The sequence below is a fragment of the Oenanthe melanoleuca genome, chromosome 1A (genome assembly GCF_029582105.1).
Source record: "Oenanthe melanoleuca isolate GR-GAL-2019-014 chromosome 1A, OMel1.0, whole genome shotgun sequence".
NCBI classification, from domain to species: Eukaryota; Metazoa; Chordata; class Aves; order Passeriformes; family Muscicapidae; genus Oenanthe; species Oenanthe melanoleuca.
In genome coordinates this window covers 15,859,762-15,887,134 of record NC_079334.1, presented here as the reverse complement: position 1 = coordinate 15,887,134, position 27,373 = coordinate 15,859,762, and the positions used below count along the sequence as shown (strand labels likewise).

At 40.1% G+C, this 27,373-nt stretch overlaps 1 protein-coding gene across 2 annotated transcripts in view; it reads right to left on the bottom strand.

The window, feature by feature from the left end:
- Positions 1-26,697, bottom strand: part of PKP2 (plakophilin 2) — a 36,914-nt gene extending 10,217 nt beyond the window's left edge. The window contains exons 1-6 of one of the 2 annotated variants that reach the window (XM_056482593.1): positions 26,383-26,697; positions 19,245-19,357; positions 16,093-16,784; positions 11,495-11,633; positions 8,755-8,962; positions 4,358-4,535 (exon numbers count right to left, since the gene is read on the bottom strand). In XM_056482593.1, coding sequence (XP_056338568.1) covers positions 4,358-4,535; positions 8,755-8,962; positions 11,495-11,633; positions 16,093-16,784; positions 19,245-19,357; positions 26,383-26,590 — 1,538 coding nt within the window. In that variant the 5' untranslated portion in view covers positions 26,591-26,697. The remainder of the gene's footprint in view (positions 1-4,357; positions 4,536-8,754; positions 8,963-11,494; positions 11,634-16,092; positions 16,785-19,244; positions 19,358-26,382) is intronic. The other variant, XM_056482592.1, reaches the window with a different exon arrangement.
- Positions 26,698-27,373: the final 676 nt, after the last annotated feature.

Below are 27,373 nucleotides of genomic sequence, written 5' to 3'. Positions count from 1 at the left end.
TTAGAGAATTTCAAAACTGGCTTTATCTTGGCTTCCTATGATTTGACGTTCCTGACAACTGAAATGCCAGCCTCTGAGCTCAGGAGCTGGACTTTATTATAGTGGAGTCCAGGAGGCCCTGAAATACTCATGGCTTGCAACATGAGAAGAATGCAGCCTTAGGGAGATTGCTGCTGGTGGGGACGGTCTCCTCTAAATGACTCAGAACTTACAATTAGGCAGCACCTACCTATGAAAAATCCCTGGCTTCTGGCATGCTTAGCTGTGGTAATCCTGGTGACATGCTCAAACTGTGCCATTTGCTGATGTGGATGCACTGTATCTATATGTCTCATTTATCTCATCTTGCATTTGCTGCTTCTGTCCCCTCCTGCACACATGCATGGTGCAACTATATCTGTAATCAAAATAGCTCTTTGCCCACAGTCCTGTGGCATGTGGCGAGGATCAGCTAATTTCCTGTTGGGAAATACTATTTTGATCCAGAGTTGTGAAGTAAATACAAAGAAATTCGACACAGTAAAACCAAGTGTGACTCTGAAAGAAACAGAATGATGATAATAAATGTTCAATTAGCTGATAAATGGCACCCAATTAAAGGGATACTCCCTCTAAGCCAACACTGAGTCATGAAGTGACTGTTGGAAAAGGTTCTTGAACTGCTGTGAATGGTCCACGTAACCGATAAGAAGAAGGATTTTGCTCCTGGGACTCATTCTGCTAAAACTGGTAATGTGAATTTAATTCAATTACCAGACAACATTTTGGGAAATTCTCTTCCCTTCATGCCTTGCACAGTTCAAAAATTCACCAAGGAGGGAAAGGTATCTGAAATCTACTTAGTAACTAGATGTGCCAGGCTTCAAGCTGCTTCTTGGAAGTAACAGAACTCCCTTCAGGAATTAGGGGAGCAGATAAATGGAAGCAGAGGCAAAAGGAGATAAGAAGGATGGAAATAAACTTAAAAGAATGGCAATGCTGTGCAAGAGGCCTTGTTTCAAAGACTTATTATCATCAGTCATTTGTTTTACATTCTCTCTTAGAAGCTGCCATTACGAGTCCAACTTTTCCATACACAGGGAGAGCTTTGGCTTCACTTCTCTCCAGAGTAAATGGAAGCAGATGTTTATGCAGCCTCCTGGGCTGAAGTGCAATGATACAGTTTCCTCCAAATACAGCTTTCCCCTGTCCTTGTGGGTCACTGTGTGATTCACAAGAAGCTCAGACAGAAGCTGGGACAGACAAACTGTGAAAAATAATAATGAAAAAGGAAGGGTGATTTTTACTTTACTGAGTGAGAAGAGAGAGGTTAGCTGACTATCCTATCCTAGAAATAGTTGTCTAGAAAGTTTTGAAAAACTTTTTGAAAAACACAGGATGCTTCTTTTTTTGTGATAACTGTGTATAAATTTTGGAAAACCAGCATAGCATTGCAGAAGTTCTAGGAAAAGGTATTTAAAGATAAAAATGGAACCAGTTCATTATCAGCTTTCAAGTTGTGATAGAAACAGCCTTCCACTAAGCCTTCTTTTTCAGAGGAAAAGTCATGCCAGAGGTTCACATATATATAAATAATAGTCAAAACCATGCATTTACATGCTGCTGGGATCTTATCCTTTCAGACTCAGAGGACTATGGGGAAATTATCTCGAAGATTTTTATCCTTTTTATTGGAACTGGAAGCAGAACTTTTCTGTGTATGACTTTACCTTTTAAATCCTATAGGACTTGTCTACAAATATCTGTAACACTCCTCTCATAGTTTAATACACCAATTTCACTTTTTCAGCTATTGTCAGGCAGCCAGTGAAGTCTGTTGATTTGGCTTACTCTATAGGTCCAGGCAGAGTGCTTTTTATCATAATTCACAACTAAATAACACTATTACTTATTTTTTACTTTTTTACTCATTTACTTTTTTACTTATTTTAACTGCCAATTCCATGGTGCACTCAGCTTCTTTCTATTACATGTAGTTTGTGACCTGTGGTTTCTGTAAAGCTTTGCTTCTCACAGAGTTTTAAGACAAATACAGACCTAGAGAATGGGATTAACAAATCCTTGTAATGTCAGACTTCCTTATCAGTGACTGCATACACCAACACAGGCACTGAGATTCAGGACCCCACAATACTTCTGGAAATAACTGGGGACTGGTCTGGTCATGCACTCATTCCAGTGCTTGAAAGTACCTGCAATATTATCTGCTAGATGTGGATTCACTTCTCCTGCTGCTGTTTTCTCAAAGAGGATGAAGGAAGCTTTAATTTATAATTTGGTAATGGTGTGGTGCAGTGCATATGCTCTCATCAGATGTTAGTGTTGGATTTGGGGTGTGGTTGTCCCTTTCAGTCAACAGTTGTATGGAAATTTTTGAAAAGAAGTTCTGGCATTCTCCTGTAACTAAGTACAGTACTATGCATAATGTATTGCATTTCAAAGTACTATTTTTACCCTCTAATAGAGGCTGCAGGCTATAGATTTTATCAACTTGCCCAACAAACACGTTAGCATTACAAAAGGGAAGACTAATTACAGGTTTATATTCTGGCAAATAAGCAGACTCTTTAAACACATTCAAAAGTAACATCATTCCCTCAGTGCACGCTTTTATTGCTCCGTGGTATGCTCTTCTTTTTATTGATGCTGAGATTTTTTGACATTAATACATAAGGAAGGAATACTCCTAGTGACCTAATCTGGGAGGGGAGTCAATTTCCAGAGAAGAGATGTGAACTGATTTATCTTAAAAATCTCAGCTGTTTAGCCTGTACAAATAGGTAAGCCTCATTAAAATTTATTCTGTACTAGAAAGTATATGTCAATCCTACAGATCATCTGTACCTGGGAATTCTGAAGCCCTTCTTTTCCTATTTCTAATTTTTAGTGTTGAAGGTCTTAAAATTGAGAAGGACTAGAATATGGACTGAAAATATGGAATTATATTTTTAAAATAGGTAAAATATCCTTAAGCATCCACACAGGGCAGTTTTAGAGACTTTTAAGTAAGGGTGGAGAACTCACAGCAACTTGGGAACAGTCCCAAGCACTGCCTTTGTGTCGAAAGTAAGGTTAACCCAGGAATCTACTTCCATTTAAAAGAACTCAGGTACTGTTATACCTTATTTGTCACATTAAAAATTGTGTCAATCTGCTGAAACGAGCTCAGGAAAAGCAACACCAAGCTAAACCCAAGAATGATCTGTGCTCCCATTGGCTGCCTCATAGGGAAGAGACAATTCCACAGTCCAAACACCAAGACAGGAGCAGCCAAACTATTTTCTGTACAAATGCAGCTTGGGCTAATTAATATGAAAAAAGACAACCTCCTTCATTTCCTAGACAACAGCACTAAGTGTTAGCTAGACAGGTTTTTTTATGGGTAGTTAATGTTTCTTTGTATTTGTTTTTGAGTCATCAGAGTAAATAAAAGTTAATTATTACTTTGAGATGAAGTTAATTAGTAGCTAGTGGGCTGACAGGAGTTCCTGCAGAAAAAGGTGTATAATTGTTGAGTATTTTGTATAGCTTACAATTTATTTGTCTTCTGAAACCACACGAGTCAGATACAGAGCTGTCTGCACAGGAAATATCAATGCCATACACATACAACTACTCTGCTATAGGACATGTCAGCATAGCAGGTATGTGTGAGGCAAAATGGGCAGCTTTCCCAAAGACTCCAAATTCCAAACTCAATTCCTTCAACTCTACTAGAAAGAGTTTAAACCTCATGTTATGCCTTTGCAGTTGTACATTACTCCTCAGTAAGTTCAAACTATGTCCTTTTGTGCATTTTTAAATGTGTAAACTTACTTAATGTGCAATGACTTTGAACTCTCAAAGGGCCCACATTTTATAGACTGTTAAAGGCGTTTTTATTGAAGATGTGATTTTTATACTTCAGCCATTTAGGGGTGTGTTCACTGAGGCCTTTGGTGTTTGTCTATAACAACTACTACTGCGTCCATGAGTCAATTAGCAGACTGCAGTACTAAATACACAACTATACATCTATTCCTCCACCCCATGGCTGCAACTTGCTTGAACAGGTGCAAAAGCCTGGACAGGGCTTACTCTGGTTCAAAAAATGGGTTCTCCCTAATTTAAGTTGAATGACTTTCTAATCAGTTTAGGCACAGATTACTGTATGTTCAAATAAGCATCTTTGGTAGCAGCTGGAAACAGAACACTTTTCTGTGCTTGTAGGTACCATGTCCCCTTTCTAAGTCATCTATTGATAACTTAGAGAAGTGACTGCGGCTTGAGATGAACTCTGAGTATTTATCCAGAAATAACTGTGCAGACCTGTTTTGTCACCACTATTGCTTTGGGTATTTGTAAACGGAGTGCTCACCTCAGGCATCCTGTGGCATTGTAGAAGATATCAGGGTCGGGCAGAACACTTGATTTTGGGTAATCTCTGTCTGGCCAGCCTGAATAGGGGATGAGGACAGCTTCAGTCAGGGTCTGCAGGGCTTCTCTAACCAACAGGTGCTTCAGCTGGTCATTGGAGGACAGATTCCACAACAAACCTGTAATATCCACAATAAAATCAGAGAGGCAGAAAGACTCCTCTGTGCTTTGAAAGACTTTATCTCATAGCCCTTGATGTTAATGAGGTTAATGAAGAGCCTGCCTGGCACTGATAATCTGAAGAGAAGCAGAAGGGATTGGTAAGTGTTTGCCAGCCCTGATCTAGGGACATGGAAACAGGGCAGAAAGGGGGGCACAATTATCCATGTGAATAAAGTCAAATCTCTACATAGTCAGTCTAATGCCCAGCCAAGAAGTGCAATTTTCCATGGCTCTGCATCATCCATCTGCTACAAACACCTTCTCCATTACCAAAGCAGCACAAGCTAGGGGAAAACAAACTCACAAAAGGGATAGATGAGAGGTGCAGAGACTTTACAGGAAACCTGCTAGAAGACAGAAGATGCCCACGACCAAGTTTCTCTAACACCTCATAGCAAAATTTCTCATAAGAGGGAAAGCTGTTGGCTTCTACTGTCCAGACATTAATCGCTAAACAAATCATAAAGTAATGCGACAAACCTCATCTATTCACAATCTCCAAAACAAATTTCAAATAAAATCTTGTAGAACTTATCAGGTTTCATAATGTTCTATTCAAACAGACAACAATTCTTTTTAAAGTACCCTTCCCTTGGAAAACTATAAGTATTTCTGCTCTTCACTACAAAGACTTTCATTGTTCCTCCAGCTTGCTGCTCTAAGCCTCACAGAACTCCTCCTCTACACACTGGCAGAGTATTAGTGAATGTTCCTTTCATCAGCTCACAACAACAAAATGTTTCTTTTGTATCTGCTTACACTTTGAATTTAATTTCAGGTATTGTGAGAACAGTAAAACCAAAACAAAAGTCAGCCAGAAGCAGCCCATTCCTTCTTCTGGGATCAGCTCTTCAGCCTCTGAATCAGGGAATAAAAGGAAGAATGTACTCTTCTGAAGGAAAGGTAAGGCTTACAGGAAATGAGACAAGCAGTCCAAAGGGCATTGGTAAGCGAAGCAGGTTAAGACAGAAGGGCACAAATGCAAGAAATGGCACAAGGACAGAATATACTCTTAAAAAGAACAAATACATTCAGAATTACAGGCAGATACTTAGAATTGTCAGAAGAGAATTTGAGATATTGCTCTCACTGCAAATTTTCCAACAAAAACCCTACCTTTACCCCCCAGGCACTTTCTCTGGGCTCAGAATGATTCTCTCAGTGGTATTCTGGGTGTGGGTGAATTTGTGCACACTAGAAAATGTCTTTAGAAGTGGATTGTTTCCTTGCACATATGCTATATTCTTAGGAGCATAGTTTTCCCTTAGATGGTTATTTGGAAAAATGGGTGGGGTCTGCTTTTGAATTTACATTTCTTTTAATGACAGTTCTGCTTATGCTGTAATCTTCCCCGCAGGAAAAACTGTCTTTCATTTCTTATATTTATGCTGCATGATAAGAAGATCAGAAGGTTAGCTACTCCCTGGAGGCTCTTCTGGCTTACCTTCAAAAGCAAAAATCTTTTGGTTCTTTCATGCCACAGCCATTTTACTTTGTGTTCCTCGGTATGCTCTCCAAAACCTAAGGAACTCCAACCCTGTCTTAGGTCCTGCGCTGTCTCCAAATGACATCCTCTCCTACAATTTAGGAGAAACCTCACTCCTTTCCTAAGGGATTTCTTAGTAGCTTGTATGCCAAAGAAAGGACAAAGCTTCTGTTTACTTTATCTGTATCAATGCTTTTGTGAAACTAGCAAATTCAGTGAAATTCAGTGATCTTGGGGAGGCCTGATTCCCCCTGTGAAGAGATCATATGAGCACAGAAATTGCAGAGAAACGGAGCAGCTCTTTTCTGCGCAGGGGCATTAGGCAGCTTCCAAACCCCTGTATCAGCACAAAGCTGCTTTGCTGGGGGCAGTGGTTTGGTGTTTTTTGTGTGTTCACAGACTGTGAGGCAGTCATAGCATGTTCTGTAATCAGTATTTATCTCCACATACTTTGGCTGCTCTCAGTCTTTTCACAGCACAATACAAGCCACTGTGCATGACTGGGCTCAGTCTGTATTCCTAAGCCTGGGTCTTGAAGAAAATACAGGCCATCAAAGTATTCTTTGAGAACATAAGATAAAATATGGATTAATGTTAAGCAAGTGTTTGTCTGTATTAACATTGATGGTCCTAATAAACCAGTGACCTTTAAAGATAAGCTTCTAAGGCTGAGATTTACTTATCTCATGTGCACAAGTACTATATTTCAGACAGGTAATGAATTATCAGAAGATTTCTGACTCAGAGTTTTAACTTCCTTCTCTCCTAAAACTTTCTTATCGCCATATACTTTTGTCAGGTGGAGTGCTTTGGTGCCATGCTTCCCACACAGCAGTAGAAACAAAAAACTTCCCTCTGCTGAGCTTAGACATCTTTATGAATTAATATTGCAGGTTTTTAATCCTTGGCCAAGAATCTTTCACTTCAGTTCAATGAGGTATTATCAGGTACCAAGATGATTTACGAATCTCTTGTGGGGAAAGACATTTAGCTGAATATGATGCCATACATTTGGAAGTCTCTAATTTACAGTCAAAGTAGGCAAGTGATATGTACGATGTGGAAAGACAAATGGACTTCTGGTGCTGACTTCTGGTGTAATGGTGCTGATTTGGTGTAAGACCAAATCTTTCACATATAACCTTTTCCTGGAAGTGCACACTTCAGAGATTGCTTGCATGGATATGATATTCTACTAGTCCTGTATGAAGTTAAAGGCAATTCAAGAAGTGAAATTAATTTATCCAGACTGCCCTTTGCTCTTGTAGGCTCCTTGTAGCTTGCTAAGGAGCTGGAAGAATTGTTCAAGCGATCGCAAAAAGTATGCCCCAGTGGCATTTTCACTAAGGTACCCCGTGCATTTTCTCCTGGCTGCACATTTGGTATTGAACAAAGCAAGAAATACTTCTCTCTTGGTGTATTTTTAAAGCTATCCTTTGATAGGCATGAAAGCACATAATAATATTTTCCTTTACACAAACTACACCATCCTGCTTGGCATAAATATTTTTTGGTGTCTTCTTTGTTTTGTGAATTAATATTGATGCTCAGTGAGAGCAGTAATTGCTGAAAGATGTCCCTTTATCCATTTCCACATTGGTGACAGGGAAAACAGTAATATTCACAATATACATGTGAGTTATGAGGCACAGTCAACATCTTTGTCAGAAATCATGAAACTGCTAGCAAGGAAAGAGCATTGGCTTTCTGGCCACTCTAGCACCATTTTTAATGCTTCCCTCACTGGTCTGTAACAGCACTGACAATTAAGGCACTATACAGTAAATTACTTTGTGACCCAATTCTGCAACCGACGAGTGTGAAAAACTCTAAAATATTTTAATGTTGTAGAGCTGCAGAACTGAGTTAAAAAAGAGCCAACAATACAAAGCTTTGTTCTCCAGCTCAGGGAGCAGAGTATTTCAAATACTTTAAAGAATGCAAAATTACAGAAGGTCTCAACATCTCTTTGCTATAGGACAGGGCTGCTTGACAACTTTAGTATGTTTTCACACACTATTGTCTTCATAGATCTTGTTCCTGGTGTTGTTAAAGGACACGTGAAATAAATCCCCATAAATTTTTTCATGTTTTCCAGTTATAAAATATAAGCCTGCTCTTCCTTTGCATGTTAATTAGAAAGAATGTGGGTCACAAGCAGTGGAATTCAAAGAGACACACCATGGACACATGGGACTGCAGGAATGAAGTAGGAATCTGTGGCAGTGGAGTTTGTGGGGAATAGAACCACTTTCTGTCCAGGGCACATGACAGTTCTGGGTGACAGTCTTCACCAAGGAACTTCCAGTAGCCACTCTCAGCACAGAGTAAAAAAATGAAAGCTGAGCTTCTGTGTATGTAGCAGGCATTAACTATGGTCCCAGGCACCCCTAGGGAGCCTGACTTTCTCTTCTGGAATATCAAGGCCTTCAGGCTTCCTGCAAGCAGACTCACTTAAATTCTGAAGAAGCTTTAAGAGGAGAAGTTGCAGGTCCTAATTTCTTGTTATTGACTGAAAGACTGGTCTTGAGTAAGGACCTTGGAATTTTACCCTACTGGAACTGCTTGGATTTGGTGACAATGTTTTTGTATTTAGTCACTAAACACGGGCTTAAGTAAACATGAACCTCTCCCTGAAAGCTTTTGCACTACTTAAAGCACTTCATGCTTGACTGCAGAGAAAATGCTACCTGTGATTTGCTTCTTAGTCTCTATGTCCCTGGTGTGCCGCAGCAGGCGGAGCAGGAGTGGGATCCCTTTCTGCTCTGACACTTCCAGTTTGTTGTCATTGTCCTCAAACACCAAGTTTCTCAGAGCACCACATGCTGCCCGCTGAATGTCTTCATTCTGAACCTCAAGGAGCTGTAAAAGTCTGGGGATACCACCAAGTGAGAAAACCTGTGAGGAAAACAAAACACAGCAGAGAACTGTCAGATGCTGTAAATGACAAACTCCACTCTCCCCCTGCCCCAGCAAACATTTAAATAGTTATAGGAACTCCTTTCATCTGCTGCTATTTGAGAGACTTGAAGCACAAATCGTTAATCATTTGGACATGACTATTAACTTCTGGGCTTTTGTATGACTAATACTTAAAATCCACAACTAGAAAAACTATGTTTTCATAATTAATATGAGAGAACGATACTAAATCTCTTCCAGCTTTGCCACGGATTTGTACTCTCTGACAAGACATTTAATCACTCTGATTTTTAGCTTGCATGTTGGTGAAATGAATATTTGAGACTTAATTCTGGAACATTTATAATTTTTTTTTTTCCTCTGCAACCAGCCTGATGAAAAGACAGTGTTCTTCCCAATGCAGTGTATTAAAACCCAATACATTATACTTAATCCTTCTTAACTGTGCCACACAGAGGAAACAGTAAAAGTGAACATCATAATATAGAGCATTAACCATTGTTAGCCAGCTATCTTCCAAACTACTCACATTTAGCAAAGACCACTTTTCAGTGTTTAAATCTTCAGAAAATGAGTTGAAATGAATGAAGGATTTAAAAGACGTTATTTTACATTAGCTGCATGGAAACAAATAGTTTGTTGTGGTGAAAGAGGAATCCCACATCATGAAGTGGGATATGACACAGGCAAGCCTGAACTGACTCAGGAATAAATTTACTATGGAAAGTACCTTATGTTAATGTATGATTGTCAATGGTTTCCTCCAGCACCTCAAAATGCCATATGGTTTTGTGGACAAACTCACCCTTGTGCAGAACCAACAGCACAAGAAAGACTCAGAAATCTTATACAAGTGTCTTAAACAGTCTTGAGTTGAATGATAAAAAGAATTCAATACAACTGGCAGGTGTTGGCAGTACGAAGAAATGGAATGTTAACAAAGCCTTTTGTCCTTCATGGAGTAAACTACACAGCCTGGCAGCCTCTCCTCTGATCCACCTGCACAAAAGGCACAGTTTCTTTATCCTGCTTTGCTGACCTGATTCCACCTGAAATCACTCAGCAATCTCCTGAATGCAAGCAGAATGGAATACAGGAATATGTATCATTAGGGCAGTGGTGCATAGAGCATGCTGAAGGCACATCAACCTGTTTTACTGCACTAGATCAACCCTTTTGACACCAGTGTAGTTGTTTGGTTTTTAAAAAAAATATACACAAACTTTCTGGCAGTAATTTTAAGGCATTTATAGCTCTTGTAAAAGGAGTGCTATTTCAACATAATTTTTCAAGAATTTGCAGCAGCTATTCACTGGTCATTCTAAATTTTCATTAGTAGACAAAAGTCACCAAAATATGGAGAAGTTCACAGAAACAGAAAAACCACTAGACCCACAAACTCTCAAATATCAGGGAACAATAGACAAAGAATGTAGGCTGAAAGGCTAAAAAGGGGACACAAGACCATGCCGACACGAACAAGTCTGGCAGGCACCAAGCAGAAAAGCTCATTATAGGATACGCGGGATAGATGGGAAAAGAGAAGGTCGCTTCAGGCTGACTGCTCCAATATGAACACTATTCAGCCACTTGTTTTTCTGGGAAGCTGCCTGAGAGAGGTCTGGATAATAACCCACTTTCAAACATTCAATTCTGAAGCTCTGTCCTCAGTTTGAAGTTAAGGTCGCCACCCATAATGTTATTTTCTCCCAAAACTGACTCTGACATACACTAAAGCAAGTCAAAAGAACTGAGACATGTTTGGCTGTCACTGAACTGGACTGCATGCATATGATTATGGAGGTGAGACTGGGATTACTGAGCATATTACAAACCAAAGCAGGTGTAATAATGTTTTTTAATTGTTAAAATAAACAATCACCTTACACATTAATGTACAGAACTGTTCAGCAGGAGAGACATATTTGTGTTCAGTAGTGACATTTAAAGAAAAGGAAAAAAATATTTTTAATACATCATTTTGAAAAACTTGTAATAGACTTTAGAACTTTCTTGTAAGAGACCTGAAAATTTGGCTAATCTAAACAATGTACTAATGCATTTGCATCGTTCCAGCCAGCCCTTAACATTTTTGCTAATCCATGTACTTTTTAAAACATTTTTGCAGTTCTAACAAACCCTGAAGCTTAGATAAGTTTGCCCTGTACTCAGAGTTTTCTTTTTTGGGATATTTCTGCATGCAAGTAAAAAATGAGAGATAGAAGCATCTATATTGACAAAAAGTTCAGACTCCATGATTTATAAAGGCTGAAAGAATTTAAATTTGTTTGGTTTGAAAAAGAGCAAATGGAGTGGGTATACACTGAGTGGGTTCAAAAGAATCTACAACAAAACATATAAGTGCATTTTAGGGAAAATATCTAACATAAGTATCCTATAAGGTTACTTGGACTGCCTTCTTTCTTTTCAGGTTGGCATACAGTGCCATGAAGTATGGAATCTTATTTTCTCTACCTGATTGTAACTGGCAAGAAAATAATTACTTACTTTTCTCCTGGCATCTGCTTTTTGGAAGCACTCATGCTGTATGAAAGTCACTGCAGCAAGGACCCTGGGGGTGGACTGATTATTTTCACTCTTCAGTATGTTCACTGCACGCTCCAGTGTCATCTCTACTTCTGGGCTCCTTAAAAGTATAGACAGAGAGATCTAGTGAAGAGAGACTGCAGAAAAATTATGAGTCTTGTAAAACTAGGATTTTTGTGTTTTTCATGTAACTCTAGCTTTTCTTAGAGGTATGTTTTTTCCCTTTCCAATATCAGAAAATATCATAATGGCTTTAAGAGATACTGATATTTATGGAGAAGAGAAAGTCATAATAAGAAGTGTGGTTTTGGAGAAAGTAAGTCATGCTTTAAGTTATAACAACAAAATGGAAATATCAGTAGATGTTTCTATCAATGTTTCCATCCAGTGGATGAACGAAGAATGTGAAAGGAAGGATGAATACCATGAGGATGGGTGAGGATGATGAGGATGAAAAGGTCATAACCATGTCAGAGTGACTATTACTGACTGTGAAGATAACTTGGTGTTTACCTCAATAATGTGATGATTGATTTTTTGTATTTTATGCCTTTCATCATATCTTAGTTCCCACACTACATCTATGCAGGACTCAGAACCTCCTATTTTCAAAAAATGAAGTTGTTCTGGTTCAAAATAGATGGGCAAAGCCCTTTTTCATGTGGGAAAAATAAAAATTAAACTGAGTATATAGAGATCCTGTGGTAGAGAGCTAATGTAGAGAGTATCAGAAATATGTGCCACTGCTTCCCTTCCAACTTCCAGTATGTTTGCTTAAATGATGATTGTGTTAGACAACCATATAAAAAAATGGAAAGAGAGGTCACCAAACACATTTTTTTCCCCTAGTACATGGAATATAAAACATTTACTGGCACAATCAGGTGCATTAGCTCTGGGACAGGTGGTTATGCTCCCCAGACTTTTTATTTACTTTTGGTTTCAAATATGCAACACCCAGATAAAAAAAAAAAAAATGGAGAGAGGAAAACTGACAAGAATGTCAGTTGAATGAGCATTCGAATTATTTTTTAATCTTAAATCCAGATAGTTTTGTAGTAGCAGATGTGCCACTGGCCTGAAAGGGATGAGAGGGCAGTCTGTGACCCACAGTGAAACAAGCAGTAATTGGCAATAACTCCCTACTGCACAGCTACTGCACTCAGAATGATTTACTTGATAATTATCTCAGTAAATGAAAATGCAGTTAGATTGCAGATTAACTGAAATTAACTGAAATTAAAATGAGTACCTGGGAAATACATTAACTAAAGTTGAAACTTTAATTTTCTTCTTTAAGCAGAAATATGAAACAATAACAATTCACAGAAAAGTGGAATATGGAAAATTAGCCGGATCATATTTCTTCTTTTTACTCTGCAGAGGTACTGAAAACCAGGCTTTCCAAACTTTGGTCGTAATTACATTTCTTAAATCAGCAAAGGTTTTGAGACCATGTTATAAACGTGCACAGGTAACTATGTCTACCCGTTGGACATAGCAATAATTTTGGAGCATTTTGGCCAAATTCAGTCACCTTCTGTGAGCAGCAGACATCTCTGATGTATTAAATTGTGGCATTTCACTGACCAGCAGCTGAAGAGGGCTATAACCACGGGCTTCCTGAGGTCAAGGCTGATGCATGAGCTGATCCCTCAGGACACACCACAGAATTTATGTGGGAACTCAACCTCAGGATGCCAAGGGTATCCCAGAGGAGTTAAAGTCCATCAGGAGCCACTGCCAGGCTGAGATGGACACACTGACAGGCAGACAGTGCATTTCTAGGTGTTGGGGCATAGCTGTTCCCTGAGACTGACAGCAGTTCCCCAGTCACTGTTATCCCTCCATGCAGAAGGCAGAGGATTTCCCTCCTGGTGCGCACTGCCATACTTTGATTGCTCTCTATTGGATAAAAACAACATTGCCTAATGTTTTATCTGGCTCCAATAAGGGATGCAATATCATCTGTGACCCTCAATGGCATTCATAAAGCTGCAGCACACTAACTGTTGTCAAAATAGAATTTGATGCAAAGATTCCATTCCCACCTTCAAAGTATTTACAGGCAAGCTTAATTATCTCTGAGGCTGACTGGAACATGAGGTGACACCAAACAAATGGCCAGCTAGGCAAAGGTTGATAAACAGAACAATGACTTGACAGATTCTGACATCATCTTAACTGCCAAAATATACCAGTTTTGAGACAAATACATACATAATAATTTTGTGGCAGCTCTCAGCACATTCAGAGGTCAGATTCTGCAAGCAGCTATTTCTCACACAGCTTCAGGTTGAGTCTCTCTCTTTTCTAAGCTCTTAATCATAAGGATGCTCTTAACTGTTTCACTTTGCCAAAAGATACAGCATCTCTGTACTCTGATTTTTTTCTACTTTGCTTTCACAGCATGAGCTAATTCTTTTACAGGAAGTTGGAAAATGCTTTTAGATGCATTTCGAATTCTGTACACAGCTGGTCCACTGGTCCACTTCTTCTTTTTGACCTTACACAACTATTTTACATTCTCTTAATTCACTTGGAAAGACAAATTGTGACCTGCATTTAAAAAAAAAAACCAACAAAAAAAAAACTGCACAGATTTCTGGAAAAATTAAATTACTCCAAAAACAAGCTTATCTTTCTTTTTTCCCCTTTACTAAGGGAGCAACAAGCAAGGTAGCAATATGTCAGATAAATGCAACCCTAAATGAAGAGAATGAGAAATAACAAGACAACTGAGACTGTCTACAAACTCCTTAAACTGAGAAAACTTTCAGCATTGAAAACACTGAACTTAAAACCTGGCACTTAAAAAATTATGCCATCCACAAAGATTTCCAATTGATCACAAATCTTCCATCTGAGTTAACATGGTCACAATCAAGGCACTTGCACAATGATTCAAGACTGATTTTTACATCTGCAGGTATTAAAATACTTAGGCTGATGCCTGTACAGACAGACAACCAGACTTCAGCATCTGCACCTGCAAAAGAAAAGCTAAAATTGCTCCTACATGTAATTCAAGATAAAAATTGTTGGTTGGGGCTCAGAAATGCAATCAAGAATGTGTCAAAACTTAAGCAGATTATTAAATCAATGGGATAGATGTTTGTAAATTGTCTTACTGAAAAACAAAGTCCTCCCTACTGAAAAACAAAACCAGGTACCAATTTTCAGTATTAATACTCCACAGTCTTTAGCTGTTGTGAACTTTCAGCTGGTCGTTTTGGATTACCAGCTGCAAAGGCTGAATACTTAAAAGCCAACATAATTAATATCAGATCTCTTAAGTCCTGCCTCACCCAGAGATGAACATTTCAAAGCACACCAGAAGTGAGCATAATACCATATATATTTGCAAATATAATCATAATACACAACATGTAGTTGACAACAAAAAATACCTAATCTGTACATAGCAGTGATATCAGGCAATGCCTTTTCTCACACAGTAAGAACCTCTGAAAAAGAAGAAAGATAGGTCTTTGGAAAAATGAACTTAACAGCTACACAGTTATGGGGGAAAAAAGCCATTTCTTAATAACACTGTTGTAAATTACACTATGATTAACTTAAACAGAAATTTTAGGATCCTAATTGAATTATGAAACAACAAAAACCAGAATAAACATGCAAGTAACTACCTCCTGGATACAAAGTGGCTGGAAACCTAATAACTCTGGAAACATTCAGAATTGTCCTAAAATGAAAAGATATTCACTCCTGAGGGGGAATTCAGAAATAATAAAATTTCTCATTTGAAAATGGAACAGATTTTAAACATTCTGAAATCTTCTCTGGGAAGGAATTTTTGGTGGGGGAAGTAATTTTGGGAAAAATCCCAAACAACCTTTTCCAGTACTTTAAACAATTTTCATGAAGTTGGGGGGCAGATTTGAGAATTTTTGGCATGGAGCTAGCAGAGTTTCAAATTAAAATAACTCCCTCAGAGCATGTAGGACCTCATGGTAGTGAGAAGCTCTGGGGCTTGGGATTCAGAGCAGTTAGTATTTGTTCCAGGGATTGATGGTGCTACAGAACTAAGAGAAATTTCTGCCTTTTACCTGAACTTTATAAAAACTAAGAGTTGTCCTTGAAACCATGAAGGATTTTTTAATTGGAAATTGTCAATCTGCCAAAAGCTATTCTGCTGGTACATTTCTGGCCTGTTCTTGTGAGAACCAGTGCTGGTATCGTATGGGCTCTTGTGGGCACAAAATTTGCCAGTACAGTTTTGTGTATTATGACTTAGGTTGCAAATTACTCAGTGACTACATGTCTCCTGATAAAATTAACTCTTGGCAAAAGGGGGTGCCAAATTTCAGCAGGAGATGTAGACCCTGCACTGTACGTACATACACATTTTTTCTTCCCTCTCCTCTGTTGCACTGGATGTGGATTTTTGAAAGCCAATCTACTTTCTACCTCCTCCGCACTGATATTTCATACTTGGTGCTGGCTAATGAACCACAAGCCATTAGTTTATTTCTAACAAATATGTTCCTGTCAGCTGAGACAGCCCAGAAACAAAGCAGGTCCTGCACTGTGCTTACCCGAGCTGAGATCCATTGAGGGTCACTTGCTCGCTCTGCAGGAAACCATTTCTCCCTGCTGCGGCCACAGCAGCTGTCACTGGCATCCTCTTCCCATCCATTTCTGCAGTGACACTGGCTGTGGAAGCTGGCTGGGAAACTTCCCTCCTGCTCTGTGTGTTTCTGAAGGTGGTTTGGTAGAAGCTGGACCTCATGGATTGCCTATTCTGAGACAAATGGGATGCAGTCGGAGACCTCACTTGTCCCATCGCGCTCTCCGACGCCAGGTAGTTTTCCTTCTCCAGAAGGTTGGTCATGCTGCGGCTGTTGCCAGGCTGGTGGTACAGAGGGACGGTGGGGCTGGGGTAGGCACCATCAAAGACAGCATCACTGACAGTCCCCACACGGGATTGTCTCTTGAAGGAGCGTCCCCTGTGCACCGAGTCGCGAAGGCTGTAACCAACAATCTCGGAGCGAGCGTATCTCGGTGGCACAGTCCCACTGGATCGCAGGCTATCTCCGTGCCTCATGGAGAAGCCAGCGGAAATCCCTCCGCCATAGTGAAAGTCGTTGGAAACGTACGCCAATCTTTCCGGATTTCGTTGGGGCGAAACCTCCAGTCTCTTCAGAGGCTGCCTTTGAGCTCTCTCTTCCATCGTCCTGTAAGCAATCCTTGTCCCCCAGCCATTTGTGTAAGAAGATGGGGAGGCAACCTGCTCCAGGGGGCACGAAACAACAGGAGCCACAGTAAGGTCACAGCACTTAAGATTAGCAGCAAAGGAACCAAACCAAACAAAGTAAAGACAAAAATTCTACAGTCTGCTCTCAGAATTCCAAAAAAACCTATGAACATCATCAAAGTTGTGCAAGTGGGACTCTGCCACACTTCTTTGTACTTCCCTCATGAAGGCAGGAAGAACAACAGTCTAAATATCAGGAGAAAAAGTCTAAGCATCCAGTCTTCTGTCATGAACTCAAAATAGTTGCATAAGTCAATTATGCCAGGTAATGAACAGATTGATTATTAATGGGGATTTTTTGGTTGAAACTCCTTGGGGATTTACACCAACATCTGCTACTAAAACCAAATTCAAGGCTGTTTAATAGACATAAGAAAATTAATCAATCAGACATAAAAAATATTGTACTGAAGTGTCTACATATTGATAAAAACCTTATTAATATAAAGTTATTTAGCATTATATTTAGCATAGCGCTCATTTGTGGTAGGAGCTAGTAAAAAGAGATAGTCCCTGTTTGTCTAGCCTCTTAAAAATTAAGGAGATTATATAACATTCCAAGAAAATTAAAATGACCATTTCTCCATCTCAATGACTCCCCTAATTTTACAGTTGCAATTTTAGATTATTTGTTCTTCCTTTACCTAATGGTGACTGCACTGGATCACCATCATGCTTTACAATTTTCTCTTTCCTAAACAAAACAAATCCACTGCTGTCAACCTTTCTTTGTAGAATGTACCTTCAAGAGTCTTACTTTTAGGTACCATTGAGTTCTCTTGATTCTCATACTTTTTTCTTGTACTCTGTATTGGACTGCATATTCCATTCAAAGCCTTCCAGAACTAAATCAGCTTGGGACACTATCAAGGACACTGGCCTTGAAATAGAGGAGTCATGGACCAATTTTTAAAAAAATCAGTAAGCACAGGGGCATACAACCATAAACAAAAGCTCTGTATTTTCCATTTCCACATTGTGTTAAAATTTAGAAATATTAAAGGCATTTTTTAAGGTAAATTGAGACGTTTACACAAGCTTTTAATTGAAGAAACAGGGCTTAGCAGATGGATGCCAGACTGAATTCCCTTAATTTCACTGTTGAGGAAATCCTGAGTGTGACAGTTGACTCACAAAGGGAGTAAAGGTTATAGAAACTAGCAGGCTCAGGCAAAGATCACTGGATATATCTCTTTGCTCTACAGAAGTTATGCAAGGATATCTTTATCTGTTGTTTGGGAATAATTAATGTTTTCTTGAAGTACTAGACCTTGTGGCTTTTCCCAGGTTTAACACTTTTTTCACTTTTCTCCCCACCACCTGCCAGTAAACTGTTTTAAATGTTTTCTTGTGATTCCTATGTCACCTCCAATTTTCCTCTTGCTGCTCTCTTCTGGAAGGAACAAATTCAGGTCAAATATTATGCACTGCAGGACAGGTGAGAATAGAGGATGGGAGGACAGAGAAAGAAATGTGGTTAGGTAAATGTTTTGTCTGTCCCTATACAGAGTCAGAGCTGCTTCACTGACTGTTTAAAAGCTGGCCTGTTACTTTCAAGACAAAAAGCCATTCTTGAGTAATCTAAAATTAGGAAGGAATTGCCCCCTTCATACACAGTCATTTAGTAAATAAATGTTTCTGTTCTCAAGCCAAAATGCTTTCAGTGTAACTAAATTGATCATGCAGGAGCATTGCTATCGAACTGTGTTGATTTCCCAGTCACTCCTTCAAATAGGTTCAAAACCAGTTATGAGCTGTGTCAAAAACCCTGCAGAAAACCAATTATTTATCTCAGCATTCAGGCCATGACCCCAAGAAAAGCTGGTCAAAATAACAAGACAATTTATGATTAGATGGTTTAGAAACATCATTGTACTGCAAGGACTGTACTGCTGGAATTCTTGTTATGATAAAACAGGTTACAACAGGAGTATTTTAAATGACAAGGAACCATTCTACCTTGTGTAAATGAGAGTATTTGTGAAACTAAAGCAATCTGTTTTTCTTTGGTTTTGGATGCTTAATTCTGTTTGCCTGGGCAGCATGGCCTCTGGCCACCCTGAGGTACAGATGTGCTGACTGAGCTGCTATCTGGTGGGAGGGATGAAGATGTGATTTGTCACAGCCTTTGCATTAGTGGAGTGTAATATGATTTTTCATTTTCTACCCTGATGCCAATTCTCACAAACCCTTTTAGGACTGCAAACAGCCCATCTGTACGACTGACTAGAATTTGGCTACTGGGCCCTGAAGTCATTGCAAGGGAGAACATCAAGAGATTTCATTGTAAAACCCTCACTTTCTAAAAATCAGGTTTTAAGAGGAAAACAAACAAGTAAACACCATCTAAATGCTATTATTTGTAGCAACAAAATGAATAAACTATGTGTGTGATACTATATTTATTTCTACTCATTGTCTTCCTTTCCTCACCTGGTTTGCCTGGTAATATGAGAAACTGTAGGGAGACCTTGGTGCAAAATCATTCTCAGTGATCCCCATATTATAGACACGCTCTGGTACACTGGATGCACGGTGCAGGCTGCCTGGAACCAAAGACTGATATTAGTAAGATCTTAACAAAACATGGCATTGTTATAGAGGATGATACACAGTACTAGTGAAAGGCAGCAATCAGCACTGACATTTTTATAAGCTGAAAATTGAACAGGAAAATGATGGAGGAAATATTTGCATCTTCCTGAGGATACAAGCTATTTTTTTTCGGTTCCCGAAATACTTTTCTTAAGAGTTATTTTAGGAGTCCAGTGACTCATGCAGCTATGAAAAATGTTTTAGCAAAGAAAGTTGATATTTTAAATATGCCAGATAATGAGCTGATTAAGTGCTGAGAAACAGTATCACTGAACTAAGAACACTGTAATCACTGAATGTACATGCAAATATATAAATGCATGGTTTACACCGGCTGACTATGACATGCAAAGTACACAAGAGATAAAAATATTGCAGCTGTAGACTGGAGCTGAGTTGATGTCTGTATCTGATGCTGTGCACCCCAGAGATGAAGATTTCACCATGTGTAGCTGTAAACAAACAGCACACACAGAGTGTAGACTCTTCATTTCACAGCTGTCTACCTCAACTGCTGCTGTTTCTTCTCCCTCAGGTGCTAATTTAATGACAATGTACTGGAACAAAAAATACTTCAGTAATCTCAATGGTCCACCCAAACAGCCCAAAGAGTCTGTGAACAAACTCTAGGGCTCATGGTGCTGCAAAGTTGAGTTGTCCAGTGACACTTCAAATCTGCACACCTGAAAGGTTCACTAAGCCTACCAATAATGTCAAAGATCCACAGTTTATCTGCTCTGGTTCTTTTTTTCCATGACCCAGCTCTGAAAATAGAATGGCATTGTGATTATTTCTTCCATTAAATGCCCAAACAGGCCAACAAAACCTTCAGGCTCTTCCTTTTTTGCACTGACAGAATGCATCTTCAAAGTGAGTGCTTCTATTAATGAAACTTTTAAAAGCAACAGATATTAATGAAATAATTATTTATGAGACTCCCATGTCACTATGAGAATCTGCACATTGGAATATAATTAACACAGGTTTAAAGAGGTGAAATAGAAGTTGAAAGCAAGACTTCAAATCAGTCATAAATGGGCCTACTAGGCTGAACAGAAAAGAGTGGTCAATAAAGAAGTTAACTAGCCATCAATTTTCAAAATAGCAAATATTACCTGAGATACTAAAGAAAAGAAATCTAGAGAACCCATCACTGACTTGCCCAAACTACTGGAGGCCAGATTTGTGTATCTGATAATACAGTAAAATACAAAACAATATAATGGCAGACTGTGATAATTTGAGGCCTAATTCAACAATAAAATGCAATTATTTTGCTTGTATAATCATACTTTCAATTCTCTCATTTTGGCAGACTTAAACATGTATGAGGTGATTTGTCAGGACACATTTACAGTAACTTCATGTCATGAGAGTGGAATGGTGCAGCTTGGTCAAACTCATGATTTGGATTGTAATAATTCTTTCCTGACATTACAAGGTTACTACAGCCCAAGAGTTACCTGAGTGCATGAGAACAAGGGGCAAGAGGAAATTGTTCTCTTAATCTGCAAAAAATTCCTGGAAATGTGCACCAACATCCCAAATCGACAAATTTATATGGATGTCTCATTTTTGTCATGTAATTCACATAGCAACATACTATTTCAGGTTCCCAGTAAGAGTCCATCTCAGCTAAGTACTGGCTTTTTAAATATTCACTTTCTTCATTGTTGCATATTAAAGGACTATAATACAATAAATCTTGAAATGTAAATACCCATAAATTTCTGTTTCTTTACAGTTTATAATTTTTTCCTGTTTAGTTAGAAAGTGAGAAAGTGGAAAGTATTCTCAGTTATCTACTTAGGGCATAAAGGCCTTTTCAGCAAGTAATTTTTGTATATTTTAGGTAATTCTAAGGTTGCTTTTATTAAAAATAAAAATACAAAAAAGAAGATAAGTTAAAAATAACAAGGCCATCCATTAACTGGTTGAGGATAAAATATATGTCTAACAGTTCTCTCCTTGCAAAAAGAAAATATAATCAAAAATTGTACCATGAAGTTATCTTTCAAGCAGTTCCCTATTTTCACCTTCAGTCTCCCTGTGAAATTATCCATTAATAAATTTTTTTCCCTTTCAGAGACAAACACAGTATATGCCAACCTATGGAATTCCACTTTGCAGTTATCTCTTCCTTGCTCTTATCACATCGGTAAATTATTTTGCTGGCCTTTTACCTGTAGATTTATTGGGCAGACATAAAAGGCATGCCTTTTTACTGTGTGCTGGTTACTTGTGCCAAAAGTCAGTGTAGTAAAGGAAAAAGTGGGAACTGAAATGCTGTGCCTTTCCAGCAGTTATGAGATGCAGGATAGGTGACCTGATCAGAACATGCCTATGCCAGTGAGGCTTCCTTCAGTTTATTTTCACTGTACTACAAAAACCTTACACACCCACTGCACTGTTTTGTTGTTTGATTTTAAAAAGTCATGAATTATAATTTTTAAAATTTATATTGCGTTCTCCTTTATTGCTAGGATTAATGCTGTTAGGACTAATATTTACTGTTGGACTAATATTAATTGTTAGGACTAATACTATTAGGGGAATCACACTGTGATTCTCAGTGTTTAAAGTCTCACAAAAACTCTTCGGGCAACAAGCATGATTCAGTTACTCATCCACAGGGGACAAACACCATTTGAGAGGCCATAGGACACCACACTTGATTTTCAGCAGCCAGTCAGGAAAAAATGGGTTTGCTGCAGGCCCTGCATCATGTCTGTCATCCCATAAGGGTATTCTGGACAACTCAGGCATCTCAGACAGCACCAGACACCCATGTGTGGGCAATTGAGTGGAGCTGCTTATCAGTTGCCTCTCCCCTGTCAATATGAACTAAACCAGCTGAGGAACACTTTGGATGTGGTCACTGGAGGAGGCAAACCGAACCCCTCCGCTCTTCTCCATGCCTAAAATAAAAGCTGTGCACAAGTCACTTAATACTGCAACAGTTACAAGAAAATTCTGAGACCAGAAAAAATAATTACAGTATCAGGAGGCAGCAGGCTGTATAGATGACTGAGCGGAAATCCCATCGGTCTCCACAGATGCTCTTCTCAGAGCCCCTTTGTTCTCTGGAGGTGACAAGCCCATCCCCTCCCAAGGCTTGGAAATTTCTCCCAGCAATCACTGCTTATGGCTGCAGACAGACCAACCTAATGTTTGCTTTGCTTTCAAAAACAACAATGACAAGAGGCATCTCCAAGATATCTGGTAGATGAAAAAGACTATTATCTCCACTAGGAAGCTGAGTGTATCAAATCCCCCTTCAATAACATGTACAGTTGTAACTCTCCATTCTGAGTCTTCTTCAGCACTTTTGTATTTGAATAGATACCATGAAAGCCAAATTTTGGCTTTGAACCTCTCAGCGCAGTCGTCAGTGCAGCTGTACCTGCACACACCAGTGTAACAGGAACTGAGGGACTGTCACACACTCGGAGTGCCCCCCTGCCTAGTGCTCACTGTCCACTCCTGCTCAGGGCACCTGGGTGGTCACCGCCCCACGGGACTCCTCAGCACTCCTGAGGCACCCTTTCATCTTTTTCTGTACTTGAGATGGACTGAGATGATGACATTTAATAGTGGCACATCAAAACCATCACTGAATCCCTTCATCTTGACATTAAAGAGCCTTCCTTTTGACTGTGCTCCTTCATCACTCTGCCAGCACATGCCTGGTCCCAGAGGAGCTTTTCTAACATTTTGTGTTGGTTAGGACATTTACACAAGGGTTCAAATTTAAGAAAAAGATTTCTTCTGGCTCAGGAAGTAAAGGCAAGGAAAGTAACAAAACCAACATAAATTGAAAGTCAACAAGGATATTTTTTCTACTTCCTTATCCCAGAAAGATAGAAACAGAAAATTACTATGTAAGAGTTAACATGCCAGCATTCCGCAAAATAGAAAGCTAAGGACAGAAAAGTGCCCTGAGTCCCTAAAAGCAATTGTAAAAAAAAAAAAATACTAAGAATTTTAGAAATTAATAAATATGATTTCCACCCTCTTATATCTGATGCTGTTTATTTGGAAATCACGTAAGATTGAATTCTGCTTTTGTTTTTTTGTTGTTTGTTTGTTTGGTTTTTTTTGTTAAACACACTGTGTTTACATAACTTATTAGAAAAAGAATCAGTACACAGCCAGAAGTTCACTTTACTCAATTCTGTCCCTGATTTTACAGTGAGGATCTGATAAGGATGCCTTGACAAGCCAATCAAAATCCAAAAGGAACAAGATCAGAGGCAAGTGGACTTATACACAGAATTAAGTTTAAAAGATTCCTAAAATGTACATAAAATTAAAACAGCATGTGTGACAAAACACCAGTAATTAAAGTCTGTGATTCCAAATGCCACTTTTACTTTGATAAGGTGGAACTATTTACCATTGTATTTCCATCCTTAAATAGCATTCAGAAATTTAATATGACTGCTTTGGTTGTTCAAAACTTTCAGAGGGAAGCCCAGTCTTTAATTTATAAAGGCTCAGCAATGAATAAACTGGACAAGTTGTAGCTGTTGTTGAACTTCTTGAAAAGCTATTAACAATGCTTACCAACATCTTGAGAAGAGCTGAGGATATATGTAACTTCAATCTTTTGGCAGCAGGTGGAATCCTCAAATCTGAAGATTACTGTATTTCTATTATCTATTATCTACCTTCCAAAACGGGGAAAAGGGCATGAAACAAGAAACAGTATGGAGGTAGGAGGAAAAAAATAAGTTTTTCCATATGAAAGTAGTGCTGAAGGCTAAGTAGACACCTCTAATTTGAAACTCTAAGGAGAAATTATGCTGGCTGACAAACTGCTTCTTGTGGCTTCAAAGTTTCCAGCAGCCAGTAGAAAATGGGTGTGCATCGATGACACTGGGCAAGACCTTTCCTAGCACTGATTTTTCATACCCAGTGGTTATGTGCTTGACTAATTTTAGGCATGCATGTGAACACTGTGGTTAGGTATGCACTAAGTACCTTGCTGAGCAGAGTCTGAAATACTCCTATAGACAAGACAATTATATCACAGGGACTGCTCCTGCTCCCCCTAAATCTTGTAATCCTCCCCTGCTACTGCAAACAATACCTTGATGAACATAGTCAGAAAAAGGCTATACTACACAGAAAGGGCTGCTTTTGCATGTAAAAGAGGGCATATTTTTTAAAAGTTCCCTACACATCAGAATTCAAATGTTTCTTAAAGCATGGTCCAGTTTTGAGCAAGTCTATATAGAAAGCACATTGGGACACACATGCAGATATGTGTATAGTTTTCCGGAAAGTGAACATGGTAAGTGCAAGATTGGTATGATTCACATTATATATATTTAAGATACAGACAGATATACACGTATTATAATTATGTATAAATTCAGGGAATGCATTTCAGGTTTAATTATTTTTTTCTGAGTTTTGCAGTGGGACTAAAAATTGTACAGCAACTTAGCCATAAAAAATATGTTTGACAGAAGAAAAGTTCATTTTTTGCATGAACAAGATGTTATAGACATGTCATTTTCTACCCCTCATCCTGAAGTTTAGAAGTTTTGGTGTCTCAGAAATGCAAGGGCATCAAATACCTGACCTTTAGAAAAACAAAGCAAACCAAGATAACTCTCCCCAAATACATGGGATCAGTTAATGTATCCCAGAGAAGCCAGGACATCTTGACAGCATGGGAACTGAGTTTTCATAGTGTTTTATGCATGGTTTAGAGACATGAGCTCAGGTTCATAATACCATATCATTTATAAGGCACTGCTTAAAAAGCTTTTTGCAGGCTCCCTGCTGAGAGAAGAAGAAATTACACTAATCTAAAGGAGTTTAGAAACCGTATTTAAATGACAGCAGCCAAACTAAGGATTTGCATGTTTTTCTGCACGTTGTACACCCATTTATGTGATTTGTACAAGCAGAATATGTCCATTTTTGCCACGAGCTGTTTTTTTTTAAATAGAGGCCAGACAAAGAACAAGAAAATATTCGTTGCCTGATTGTTAAGATAGATAAGTGAAGCATGGTTATAAAGACTTGTCTCACAGCTTTTAGCAAATGAAAGGTGACAGCTTCAAGGACAAAGGAGCAACAGGGCATGTAGCCTGAAAGTCAGTCCTATCTTCCCATTAAAAAACAAAATTAAAGTTTATGGTATATAAAGTTTTCATGAATAGTTAAGACTAAACCCCTCGAGCATCTTGCCTTTAACCCTCAGCACCTGGCAGTCACCCTGTGAGTGCCTGATGTGGCTGGGCTCTGCCTGAGGCACAAGGTGTGGCTGCAGATTTCCTGACGGGTCTGCCCTCCTGGCTACAAGATCTTACAAGCGAAGGATGATAGACGTCAATTTGTATCACTAATTTAAAAGAACTGGTTAATAATACCTGATAGCATTATTCTGTGTTTCCCATTCATGCCTGTCTTAGAGTTACTTTTCCAAACGTTCAGTTTGTTTTTTTGTTGGTTTTTTTTTTTTTTTTTTTTTTGGGGGGGGTGGGGGGGTTGGGTTTTTTTGTTTGTTTGGGTTTTTCTGGGTTTTTAAATTTTATTTTTTTTATTTTTTTATTTCACGGTTAACCAAGGCAAAACTTTTCCTACGAATCTTCCCATTTCATTTCGCAAACAGAAGAAGTGGGTAAAGTTAAAGGCATTAAAATAAGCACACGAAGCAGTTGCTGGATTAGGAGAATTTCGGCTCGGTTCCCCTCTCGGGCAGCGGAGAGCCCGGAGCAGCCCCGCCACACACCGAGCTACGGCGGAGGCTGCAAGGGAGAAACTTCTGACTCGCGGCGGTGGGAAAAGAGTAAAAGCAGAGGCGACAGAGGCACGATTTTCTGCCCGAGCAGTCCGCACGGCGCAGGGCCGGGAAGCCGCGGACACGGGGCCAGCTGCGCTTCCACCCCGGAGCCGTGTCCCGGCTCCCTTCCCGTGCTCCCGGCACCGCAGAACATCGCGGGGCGGGGCGGGCACTCACCATTGTACAGCGAGCCTCGGTTCTTCCTGGCCAGCGTCTGCTGGACCTGCCGGTGGATCCGCAGCGCCTTCTCCTCCCCTGCGCGATCTCCCGAGAGCTTGAGCCGGTCCTCGGAGGGCAGCGCTAGGCTGGAGCTGTCCAGCTCGCCCAGGATCTGCTGGCCCAGCACGGTGCGGATGTAGCCCTGCTCGGGCCCGCGGACGGCCATGGGCACAACCGGGCTGAGCTCGGCTCCGCAGACCTGTTGCGCCTCCGCCGCTTCCCCAGCGCCGGGGCCGCGCCCCGCCCGCCGCACAGGTGCCAGGCACGGCCCCGTCCCCGCCCCGGCACGGCCCACGGACCGGCCCTGCCCTCCCCTGCTCGGGCCCTCGCCGCTACTCCGCTCCCCTGCCCTGCCCGCCAGGGGGAAGGGTCCGGCTGGGCTGCCCGGCCCGGCCCGGCCCGGCCCAGCCCAGCACGGCGCAGCCTAGCCCGGCCCAGCCCAGCCCAGCCCAGCACGGCGCAGCCCAGCCCAGCCCGGCCCTCTCCAGCGGGGAGCGGTCGCCGCCTCCGGGAGCCGCCGCCTGTCCCCGTCCTCCGGCGGTGCAGTCCCGGAGCGGCCGGGGCTGGGCTCCCGGGGCCGCGATAGTGCGTTTGTGTTTGTGTTTCTGTTTGTGTGTGTTTGTGTGTGTGGGGGTTTGTGTCGCACCCGCCGGGACACCGGGTTCCCCTGGTACGCCTACTCCCCCGTGAGCAAACACACGGACCCATTTTAAACATACGAATATGGCCTGTCCTCATGTGCCGTCCCTCATAGGTGCTTTGCATCACGGTAGATACAAGATAATTCTGTATTCTTACACGTTTACACATTTTGTATGTAAGTTTCAGCCTGAAAATAGAAGATGCTCTAAGCGCGGTGGTCCGTGCTGTGAAGACCAACCTTTCAGGCGGGAGTGGTTATAGGGCTGCTGGTTTAGGAGGTTTCCCTGCTGTTTTTTTTTTTTCTCAG